Genomic DNA, 11,829 nt, shown 5'->3' with positions numbered 1-11,829 from the left:
TCTGTACTTCCCCAGCTGCCCCTGTAAGGAGGTCAAACTGCTCTGGTTTCACTCTCTGAGGCTCAGGGAGGGTTTCATCTACGTCCTGCTACAGCCGGGACAAAAGGAAAAAGAAAAGAGGATCAGATTTCAGCAGGAATGATCTGTCTGGAACAAACCCACTTTTACTCTCCTCCTCCCTTACAATGACCCACAGTGATAATCTGCCAAGGTAAATATGTGTATCAGTGATTTCTCTTTTCCAAAGTACAGATTCAGTTCATATAAATCTCCAGCAGCAGAGTTCACCAGACATCTTAAAAATTAAAGCATTTTATTTTGAAAAACTGTACAAGTATAAGCCATGTAGCATCGAGACAAAAAAGAGACAAACACTGTTTAAAAAGTGATTTTAAACTCTTATAAATACATAAGTTCTTCTCAGAGAATATATTTACAGTTGAACAGATGAAGAATAAAGAGGAAAGGAGCAGAAACACAATAAACCATTTATTTTAACAGGTCTCATCATTTTACAGATTCATGGAAAGAAAATGTCATTAGGTTGTAAATACTGATGCTGTTGTTGCAGTACGTGTTCTAATTACTCCTGAAATGTTTATTATTTTATCTTCCAACTGAATCTCTTTGGGTTTCGACTGTTAAAGACACGTGAAGGCGTCACTGTCATTGACTCAACCATTAATCAGCAGATTAACTGATGATGACATTTGTTAAATTTGTCTCACGTTTCTTTTCCAGGAGACCGTCACCAAAAAAAGTGTCACCTGAATGCATCAGAGGCTCAGTCATTCTACAGGTGTGACACATTAAAGCGCTACAGGTGGGTGTGTCATTCAAGACAGCATCGTAGTGACTGCAGTCAGAAACACGTGGTCCATCAGAATCCTCCTCTGTGAGGGTTTGAAACCAGGACTCTGAGCAGCCATCTGTCCTCTCTGTGAACAAAAGGCTCAGTCAAAGGCTCCAAACCTCCTCCGTCAGTCTGAGTAAACACGTGGAGCTAAACTCAGCCTCCTCCGTCAGCTCTACACCGTCGTCTCTCCCTGATTGTTGTTGCTCAGTCTCTTATAAAATCGGCGCCACGACTGCAGCGTCTTCCCCGACCAGATCCAGAAGCCGGACGTAATCCCCACGATCATGGTCATCAGGTACTTGATCATGAACACGGTGAAGTCTGGAGTCACTGGTGCAAAGTTTCCACCCGGGCACGGCACAGCGAAGCGCTTGCACGTCTGCATGTGCCACGTCCTCTCCCACTGCGGCCGGAAAGCCTGCTCGTAGAAGTAGCAGGCGATGACGATGGTGGCCGGTACCGTGTACAGGACGCTGAACACACCGATCCGCACCATCAGCTTCTCCAGCTTCTCCGTCTTGGTGCCATCGTGCTTCATGATGGTGCGGATACGGAAGAGTGACACGAAGCCCGCCAGCAGGAAGGAAGTGCCGATGAAGAGGTAGACGAAGAGCGGTGCCAGGACGAAGCCCCGCAGGGCGTCCACGTTGTAGATGCCCACGTAGCAGACGCCAGTGAGCAGGTCTCCATCCACCTGCCCCATGGCCAGGATGGTGATGGTTTTCACTGCTGGGACCGCCCAGGCCGCCAGGTGAAAGTACTGCGAGTTGGCCTCGATGGCCTCGTGACCCCATTTCATCCCGGCTGACAGGAACCAGGTGAGGGACAGGATCACCCACCAGATGGAGCTGGCCATGCCGAAGAAGTAGAGGATCATGAACAGAATGGTACAGCCTTCTTTTTTGGTGCCCTGGGCCACCATCTTGTAGCCATCTTCCTTCATCTTATCAATGCACACTACTTTGTCCTCCAACAGGAAGCCCGTGGTGTAGGCCACCGCCACCATGAAGTAGCAGCCGGACAGGAAGATGATCGGTCTCTCTGGGTATCGAAACCGCCTCATGTCCACCAGATACGTGAGCACGGTGAAGAGGGTGCTCACACAGCACAGGATGGACCAGATACCGACCCAGAGCCGGCCAAACTTTAACTCCTCCTCTCGGAAATACATGAGTCCGTTAGGCTTGGAGGCCTCGCAGGGGGCGCCGCAGTCCTTCTCCCCCAGAAAGTGGTAGTTGAGATAGGTGGGCACCTGGAGCTGCCGGGGGCAGGAGAAGGGCTGGTTAGTCCAGACATACGGTGGCAGGGTCACAAGCTCAGGCAGGTTGGGGGTTGGATCGGATGTAGGACCATCAGCATTGGTCGTGTTCTGACCCACGCAGATCTCTCCAGCACCGTGGACCGGGAAGTTCTCGCAGCGCAGCCTCTCCGGCCACTGGAACCCAAATTTATTCATGAGCGCCTCGCAGCCCTGACGAGCCCGTTCACACAGCGACCTGCAGGGAGGTATCGCCTGCTCCAGAACCGTGCAGACCGGGGCGTACATGGAGCACAGGAAGAACTTCAAGTCCATGGAGCACTGGACTTTAACCAGTGGGTAGAACTGGTGGACCTCCAGCCCAGCATCCTCCTGGTTGGTGTGTCCCAGCAGGTTGGGCATGATGGTCTGGTTGTAGGCGATGTCTGTGCAGAGGGGGATGGAGATGGGTTGGCAGAAGCCGTGCTCTGGGATGGAAATCCCCTTCTCATACTGACTGTTGCAGGGCTGGAGGAGCACAAAGACCAGAGAGCAGCCCATTACCCAAATCCACCACCAGCCTCTCCCCATCGCCATGACGGATGATACAACTCCTGAGAAACAGAAACAGTTTCCACAAAGACTCAGAGGTCTCCCTCAGACCAGCTGATCACCAGCAGCAGAAAACGGTTTAAAAACAACTAAAACCTGTTTCCTGAGGCGCTGCTGCTGATTCAGAGGAAAAATCCGTGTAAGGACCCTTTAATGCTGCATTCCTTCACTGTTCCACAGCAGTTTCCACAACTCTCCAGGAAAATGGTGGGAAACGTTTATTCAGGATCCGGTCCGGCGCCAGTGACTTCAACATTTCTATCTGACGGATGAACATTAAAACTCCTCCAGCTCCTCTGACTTTAACTCGTAAAGACCGACAGAGGACTCGGTGAGGGTCTGTCGCCGGGCTGCGCTGAATGTGCAGGATCCGAGTCTCCCGACCTACTCCGGACTTTATCCTCGGTACGAGAGTCCAGAAAAGTTCGGTCTGTGGATGAGACGTTAGTTATTAGAGCCTGAGTCCTGGCTGGTGGACTTCTTCTCCCTCAGTGCGGTCCGCAGGAGAACACTCATCACTCAGCCCGGGACAGTTTCCAGGCTCCCCCCGATGTTCACCGCCTTCTCCTCCGTCGCAGGAGGGGGCGCCTTGAAACTCGGCTCCGCTGCTCGATCCGCCAATCAAACGCTGTGTTCTCTCGACCGTCTCTCAGCTGATTGGTGGGTGGAGGAGAGGGGGGCGGGGCGTTGCGCAGGAGTCCTCGGTGCTTCGGTCTGACGAGGAAAACATCAGAAACAATGTTGATTCATGAGGTTTGTCTTTAACCGAACATGTGACATCATAAAGTACTAATACTGCACCGAGTACACGTCCTGCACCTGCAGCAGTACTCAGCAGTACTCAACAGTACTCAGCAGTACTGCTGTCAGTACACATGAATGAAGGGGATTAAACATACTCCGAGTACCTGAAGTAAAAGTACTCATTACACATGATAATATATCTGTAGTATTATTGGATGTTACTGTTTACTGACGTCACACACACACACACACACACACACACACACAGTCTGTGACTTCATCAGTTATTGTGTGTTTTTAATCTCACCTGTGCGTCTGTGGAGCAGAAACAGGAAGTAGGATGAAATAAAAATACTCACACAGTAGTTGAGTAAAAGTACTCAGTGTAAACAGACCGATGGCGGTCTGGACCACATGGTCCTGGACCTGCACCTGAAACCTGCAGCAGGACCATGTCTCATCAGGTGACCTCCACCTGGCTGAGGTCAAAGGTCAGGTCCTGTCCTCAGCTCCAAACAGACACAACGTGACTGTCGACCAATCAGAGAGCTCGTCCTGTGTCTCAGCTCGTCATGAATGGAACCAATAACTGATCAGTTCATCGAGGATCAATCGTTTGTCTTCAGTTATTGATTAACTGAACTCTGTAAAAAACAAACATCCCCCCCATACATCTTCATATGCAGATGAGACAGAGGGAGGAGGGGGAGGAACCCGACTCACCCAGAGACAGCACAGGCTGGAGACTTTAATCCTCCTCCTCTGGGAAAAACCTCCCCCATCCTCCATCCTCCCCCGTCCTCCCCCGTCCTCCCCCTTCCTCCCCCGTCATCCCCCCTCTGAGTGCTGGGACACAGATGTGGTTTCCACCGCGGTGTTAACTCCAACACTCTGCTGCTGCTCTGAGACCTGAGCCAGGAAAAAATAAAACCAGCAACAGATCTGAGTCTGAGGTTCAAACTACAGAGGCCCAGATCCAGATCCAGAACCAGCACAGAGACTCAGAACACAGACCCAGAACCCTCCTCAGACTGTGAATCTGATCCAGGATCTGGTCCACTCTCAGGAAGGTCAGAGGTCAGGATGACTCCTGTGCTGATAAACTCAGACTGGAATGAACAGGACCCCCCCTCCCCCCAGGATCAGGTCTGAGTCTCTGTTTATCAGACGGACAGTTTCCATGTTGCTGAGTATAAACACGTCGCAGCCTGAAACCAAACAGAACCTTTTAAAGCCTTCAAAATAAAAGACCTGGTCCTGCGCTTCTTCTTCTCCTATATGTTCCACTCATATGGGAGGAGGGGGGAGGAGGGGGGAGGAGAAAGAGACAGACAGACCCCCTCACCCCCTCAGGTCGTCCAGAAACACATGGATCAGTATTTAAATGTTGTCACCCCCCCCCCCCCCCCACACACACACATTGCTGAGAAAGTGGAGCAGAGTAAAACCAGAGACCGAGGTGAGGGGCTCTGTCTCCCCCCTCCTCCCTCCCTCCCTGCTCTCTGAGGGGGGAGGGGCTGTTGGTCTGATCTGGATCGTCCAGGATCTGGTCTGATATCAGTTTGTCTTCAGTCCGGTCAGGATCATCAGGATCATCATCAGGGTCTGATGATATTAACATCCTATTACCATCTCATTAACATGACAAGCCTGGGGGGGGCGCAGATGCATTCTGGGACGGCGAGGACAAAGGAGCTCCGCCCACAAGAGAGCAGAGAAAGGGGGGGGTCAGTCCTCGGCTTCTTCTCTGCTGACCCCAGAGGTCAGAGGTCACAGTGGAGGGAGGGGGTGTCACACCGTCAGGAGACCAGGACCAAGGTTCTCCAGGTCCACCTCATATTCAAGACTTTTCAAGACCTGCAGAGACCATGATACAGACTCTGTCAATCCACCAGAACCTCTGGAGGTCCACGAGTCAGACTGGAACAGACCTGCCCCCCCCAGTAATTAGTTTCATGATTCTGATCAGCACTCACACTCACACACACACTCACACACTCACACACACACACACTGTGGACGGAGTAGAGTGTGACCTGAATGGAAACTCTCTGAGACACTGGACGACTGTTGGTTCACCGCCGCTGCCTGTTGCCATGACGACACAGAAGCTGATTGAATCAGGGTCTGATGATCTTCGTGATGGAGAGAGAGAGAGAGAGAGAGAGAGAGACAGAGAGAGAGAGAGAGAGAGGGGGGGGGGAGTCAGGCTCAGGATCAGGTTTAACTACATTTCCCAGAGTTCCTGTGGAGAGGTCGGTGACAGGTCAGCTGTGTGTGTGTGTGTGTGTGTGTGTGTGTGTGTGTGTCCAGGTGATGCGGAGGAGAGCAGCTGCAGGAAACTGACCGGGTGCTTTGTTCTCGCGAGGTTTTAATGTCACGTGACGTGGTGACGCAGCGCGGCGCCGACGAAAGTTGAACTCACATGTTGACAACAAACCGGAGCTGAGGAGTGACACAGGTAAACAGTTTACTGACCGACCGTTTGTTTGTTTGTTTGTTGATTGTTTTTGTCTCGTGCGCTCGCGCGCTGTTAAACAGCCTCCACGATGCGGCTCATCAGACTCACCTGAGCCTCACCTGAGTGAAGCAGCAGGTGAGATGAATGTTCAGTGTCAGAGGAGGAGGCGATGAGGAGGAAGGAGGAGCAGGTCCTGGATCAGGATCACAGTCTGGATGGTCTCCGGTGTCAGGTGAGGTTCTGTGCTCACGTGTTGTTGTGACTGATTCAAACACAAAGATGAAATAATTTGACTCAATGATTTTAGAGAGAAATGAACAGAGAGTAAAGATGAAGACGTCAAAATGAGAAATGATCAATTTCAAATCATTCAAATCAGTAATCAATCAGATCAATTCAGTTCAGTTGTTTCATAAAAACATCATTAAAAGAAACGTTTTCTTCAACATGAGAGAAAAATAGAAACTGACTGAATCATGAATCTGATCATACAAACCCACTGAACAAACCTTTGTTTCTTTAATGTCCCATCAGTGATGATCAGTGTCGTTACTGATAATCTGCTGATCGATCGATGAATCCTGTGAGTGAAACAGAAAATGACGTATGGTTTTCAGTTCACAGCCGAAACATCAGAGAAACGTTTAATGAAAGAGTTGAGCTCTTTCTCTGCGGGTAAAGAGACTTTTATATTCTGTGTTCTTTCAGCTGTAGAGTCCGTTCACTGAATCTAACTTCATTCTGAGTATTTACAGTTTATACAATGAAGAGACTTCTGTTTCTACTCTTAATATTTTAATTCAGATCAGTAGAAAACATTCATTCAAATCTGCACAGATTGTACTAGTTGACTGGTCACAGACAGACACAGTGTGAGTGACCTGCAAATATTACTGAGTTGTTTTACTTGATTCCATTTATTTTTAATATAAAGTTTAATATTAATAGAAAATCTAGAAATCAACAACACACAGAACTTAGTATGTTTTGTAATTTAAATGTAGCTGAACCACATGTCTAGATTTTGTGAGAAGCTAGGATAGCAGCTGTTGCTACTCTGCTAAGCTAGTTAGCTTTAGCAGGAGTTCAGTTCATGATTCGATTTAGCCAAAACCTTATTTACATGAAAAGATGTTGGTTTATCAGAATTAATATTTTATATTTATTTATGTGTATAAAAGTGGAAAAACTAGTAAACTAGTAAATGTAATTTAATGTAGTTTTAGCTTTAGCAAATGTTGTCTTAGGCTAGCTCATTAATTAGCTGTCACTTTACAGGTTGGCTTTGATTTTCAGCTTCGACTCCCACTTATTACAAATTTAACAGGCCATTACCATGGAAACGACATATTTCTATGATGTAATATTTGTTAACGTTGTAAGCAGACACCTTAAAGTCAGATTGTGTTTAACTACATTTTAAACAAATATATGTAGTTACTGCATTTTAACGTTTTAGCAGAATAAGGTGACGAACGTGACCGTCTGAAGAAAGTTGTCAAAGTTGAAGATTAAAAGTTTGTCGGGACAAAACAAACAAAAACCAAACAAAGGCTGAAAAATATCAATCAAACTTGTTCAGAGGGCGGATCAAAGGCTGCTCAGCGTTTTGATTTATTAATGATGATATTTGCTCGAGTGTCGTGAATGAATTTTCTCTCATCAAACGAACATCGAAACACAAAAACACAAACACTTTGTTAAATATGCACAAAGACCAAACTCGTTCTCTTTTATCTCACTAATCAATCAAACGTCTGCATTTCATTTTCCTGTCAATCAACTTGATCTCATTGTTTCTGTATTTATACTTGAACAGGATCAAAACAACTGGACGGGTGGAGTTCCTGTTCTGTTACTAAAGTTTTCTTTCTGAAACTTCTGATTGAAGTTGCCGAAAAACAGAAGAAACAAAGAAACGAGGACAAACAGACGAACGACAAACTCCAGAAATCTGTGAAACAAACAAAAACTTTTCAAAGAAAGTGGAGATTCAGTTTCTCTGCTGTATGAAAACAATATCCACGAATAAAATACCTGCGACTGTGAATCACAGAGAGAAAAACCTAAACAAACAAAATAAAATCTGAGCAGAGCTAATAAAAACTAACTAAACTAAAAAAACTAAACTAACTAAAAACTGTTTACATTTATCACAGGTTGTTAGTGAAACACATCAGTTAGCCTTCATCGTAAAAGACTTTGCATTGTTTACATGTTCATGTTTTACAATAAAAAACAAACAAACAAACAAACAAAAAAACGCGAGCCAAATGTGGAGGAATGATTTCATCTTTGTGTTTATAACATTAGCATGTCTGGCTAAATGATGAAATGTTAAAACTAAAAACTTTGATTGTTAAACAATATTTATTTTTGAGTTTGTTTCTGTGAATAGTTCCTGTCAGCCTCGGCCTGCGTGGTCTCCATGTTTGTCCTTCAGGAAGTTAAATTCTTATGTTGTCCAAACCTTGATGAAAGAAAGTCAAAACTAAACAGTTTGAAAAAACACAAAAAACAAAACCGGAAAAACAAAACAAAGGCAGGTTTATTTCTGAAGCACCGTTCTGTCACAGAGGAAAATACATTTAAATAATCCATCCTGAGTGTGTGATTGTCTAATACTTTAAATGTTGGTAGTGTTGATGAAATATTTACAGCTCCTGTCTTCTCCCTTTATTCAATAACCCAGCATCATTTCTGAGGTGTAAATATTTAGAGAAATTCAATCAGCAGCAGAGACAGATGTTTTCAGTGTGTTTCATCATCAGATTTAACAGAGAGATCACCTGACCTCTACTTTACTTTCTGCTGCTCTTATTCACCAGGTGTTGGAATTTAATGAGACATTACATTTTTCTATCTCACTGTGAAACAACAGTTTATCTAAGGAGCTTCACTCAGGTTCATCTGTGTAGAAAACACTGAAAAAAAACTCAACTAGAGGAAAATATCTGTTACAGTAACGACTTGAATCACTCATTTCATCTTCACACAGGGCCTGAAAATAACATTTTAATAAAACAAAAGTCCAAAACACACACGACAACATGATGGAGTGTGTTAGATTCAGATTCAGTCATTATTCATGAAGCGTTTCAGGGGATTTCCTCAGAGAAAAACACATTAATAAATCCTCATTAATCTGATGCTAACACATGCTAACGAATGCTAACAGGAAGCAGAGGCAGGGGAGAGTAAACTGTTCAGACTGAAGGGAACATTTTATATTTAAATCAGCAATAAATCTGATTAAATTACATTTACATGACACCATCAGCACGTAGCCTCAGACTCCATTTAAAATATGACTCTGAGTCATATTTTAAAGTTTGTCCCTTCAGATTCTGGTCCCTGCTTTTATTTTGAAGGCGAGTTTGACTTCTGGTGTTATTTCCCACAGTTTGATGCTAAGATGCTGACTTTTCCCGACTTTCATGAACGTCTCTTCACAACACATTGAGCCTTAAGATCTGCTTTTAACTGAATCTTCATCACTCCAGTCTCAGTTTAATTCATGAGGTTTGTTCACCCCTCTGCTCGTCTTCTCAGGCTGATGGCGGGCTGATTGGAGGGTTGGATCACCAGCACTTGGCGGCGGGCAGCAGGGAGGGTCTGACCCTCCGCCCGGGGTTGAAGATGTCTCTGACCTCCGTCTCTAGATGAACACCTGGAACCTTGAAGACGGACACGGCTGAAAACCACAGAAGAAGAACACGGTGAGGATGCGTTGGTTAACTATGTTAGCGTGTTAGATGTAGCTGTGTTAGCATGTCCTTACTGTCTCTGAGGTGCATGATGGGAGGGGGCAGTGTGCTGAAGTACGGGTGCTGCAGAGAGTCCTGAGCTGAGATCCGGTCTGCAGGGAACCCCTTCAGCATCCTCTGGACCAGGTCCTCAGTCTTATAGGGCAACTGGTTCAGCCTGATCCAGATCAACACAGACTGACTAATGGGACCATTAGCATTTAGCTCTGTTAGCATGTATGTGGTCCTGTTAGCATGTATGTTATGTTAGCATTGAGCATGTGTACAACCCTATTAGCATGTATATTGACTATGTATGTGGATGTTAAATCACAGGGATGTTAAGTGATACTTGGCTCCATGCTAACATGCTAACAATGTAGCATGCTAACACTCATGCTGAGTTAGCTCACCTCTTCCAAACGGCCCTGAACTGTTTTGGCTCAGACTGATGAAACCACTCTGAAGAGAGAAGGCAAACGGCTAATTAGCAAATGTGAATATGCTAACATGCTAAGCTAACTTTAGAATACTGCTGCATGCCCCAAGTTTTGGAGCTAGCTGCTGTTGTCAGTGTATCCACAGCTCTCACTGTGATACTGAAGGAAAGGGTTAGGGCTGGTGTTTCCTAGGAGCTTTATTTTGAAAGGACACCAGAGTTAATGAATCATATCAACAAGTGTTCAGGTCTGACTCAGTCTGGACTCTGTGGATTCACCTCCCTCAGAGTCTCCTGGTGATTTACAGGAACATGAGCTGATATCTGATCTTTGATCTTTAGTGTGTAAAGAAGGTGAAAGTTTCTCAGCTGAAATCACTCTGTGGTCTGACGCTCAGTTTCCTCTTTGTTTCTAATTTTACTAAACCAGACGTCTGCAGACTCTGTACAACATGAATCACAGGCTGTGGACATCAGCATGGTCATAGACCCAGCTGTCCACTCCTTCACATACAAAACTTCAGTCAAACTTATCTGAACATAAAAATAGACGTAAATCTAGAATCACAAGATTAAAAACTAAGAAGACACCTAAAATAAGGGACAGGAAGTGGGCGGAGTAAAACCTCACCTGGTTTATAATTGGGCAGGCAAACTGACTCCAGGCCAGTTGTCCTCAGAGGGGACGCCCAAAGACCTGCAGAGACCACAACACTAATATTATTTATTTATTATCATTATTAACTATAGTAGTAGTAGTAATAGTAGTATTAGTAGTATAAATAGTAGTAGTTGTACCGTCCAGATCTTCTGCAGCTGTTCAAACACATCAGTGACTCCGGGGAATGCCGGCGCCCCCTGCAGCATCTCGATGAAGATACAGCCGGCCCCCCTGATTCAAACACAGAAACTTTATTCAGTGATCTGTTGGAGGACGACCTGGGCCTGTGGCGGCTCCGTCACTCACCACATGTCCAGGGCGGTGGAGTAATCTGTGGATCCCAGCAGCACGGTCGGGGGGGCGGTACCACAGGGTCACCACCTCAGAGGAGAAGGTCTGACTGGGGATGGACTTGGACCGAGCCAGACCTGAACTCAGAACCAGAACCAGAGAAAAAACTGATGCTTGTTGTGACAGTGGAGTCATGAAAAATGACATTTTATAAAACAGTAGAAGAGAATAGATTTAGTGAAGTGAACTGTGGATCACACCAAAGTCGGCCAGTTTGAGTTCTCCAGGTAGCTGATGAGCAGGTTCTGAGGCTTCAGGTCTCGGTGGGAGGATCCTCCGGCTGTGGATGTAGCAGAGACCTCGCAGCAGCTGGAACATGAAGATCTGCAACAGGACAAGCAGACGGGTGGAGTTCATGTTGAACTGAGACCTAATGTCAGGGTGGATTAAACTGTGTGGAGGTGACACAGCTCCACCTGCTGGCAGCAGAGGAAACTGCAGCTTTAAATAGACAGATGGACAGAAGGAATTATTAACCTTCTTGCAGTTTTTAAACTGTTAATAATTTAGTTTAGTTTTTGTTCATGAGCAGCTTGTGTCACCTGTAAACTGAGACCAGACACAGGTGAATATACAGACAGGGCGAGTCCTGACGTACCCGGACGTTATGTGAGTGCAGACCTCCGGGGTGCTGGGTCATGTACTGGGCCAGGTCTGTTTGCTGCACAGAAGAAGAAATGAATGAGCGAGTTAATTCAGCTGTAAAGACTCAACAGACCCCG

General features: G+C 45.9%; 2 protein-coding genes and 1 long non-coding RNA gene across 3 annotated transcripts; 1 reads left to right on the top strand and 2 right to left on the bottom strand.

Annotated features, from left to right (window-relative positions):
• Positions 1-296: 296 nt before the first annotated feature.
• LOC108892649 (frizzled-7-like) lies at positions 297-4,246 on the bottom strand. The gene has a single exon (XM_018690337.2). It carries the CDS (start codon positions 2,688-2,690, stop codon positions 1,029-1,031), a length of 1,662 nt encoding a protein of 553 aa, XP_018545853.1. The 5' UTR covers positions 2,691-4,246; the 3' UTR covers positions 297-1,028.
• A 1,465-nt stretch (positions 4,247-5,711) lies between these two features.
• LOC108892650 (uncharacterized) lies at positions 5,712-8,001 on the top strand. Its single transcript, XR_001962498.2, has 3 exons — positions 5,712-5,910; positions 5,991-6,142; positions 7,730-8,001. It is a non-coding gene; the product is annotated as an uncharacterized LOC108892650 (long non-coding RNA).
• Positions 8,002-8,456: 455 nt separating this feature from the next.
• On the bottom strand, positions 8,457-11,768 carry LOC108892646 (cyclin-dependent kinase 15-like; the record flags this gene model as incomplete). The annotated part of the gene is given in 12 exon segments (XM_018690333.2): positions 8,457-9,604; positions 9,692-9,834; positions 10,070-10,118; positions 10,727-10,748; positions 10,750-10,789; positions 10,892-10,987; positions 11,063-11,106; positions 11,108-11,184; positions 11,308-11,334; positions 11,337-11,373; positions 11,375-11,431; positions 11,706-11,768. Coding segments are annotated over 12 exon segments (768 nt in total), but the record flags the coding sequence as incomplete, so codon positions are not given.
• Between the last annotated feature and the right edge of the window lie 61 nt (positions 11,769-11,829).

This window comes from Lates calcarifer, unplaced genomic scaffold (genome assembly GCF_001640805.2).
Source record: "Lates calcarifer isolate ASB-BC8 unplaced genomic scaffold, TLL_Latcal_v3 _unitig_2283_quiver_1093, whole genome shotgun sequence".
NCBI classification, from domain to species: domain Eukaryota; kingdom Metazoa; phylum Chordata; class Actinopteri; family Centropomidae; genus Lates; species Lates calcarifer.
This window is presented reverse-complemented; position numbering and strand designations above follow the sequence as displayed.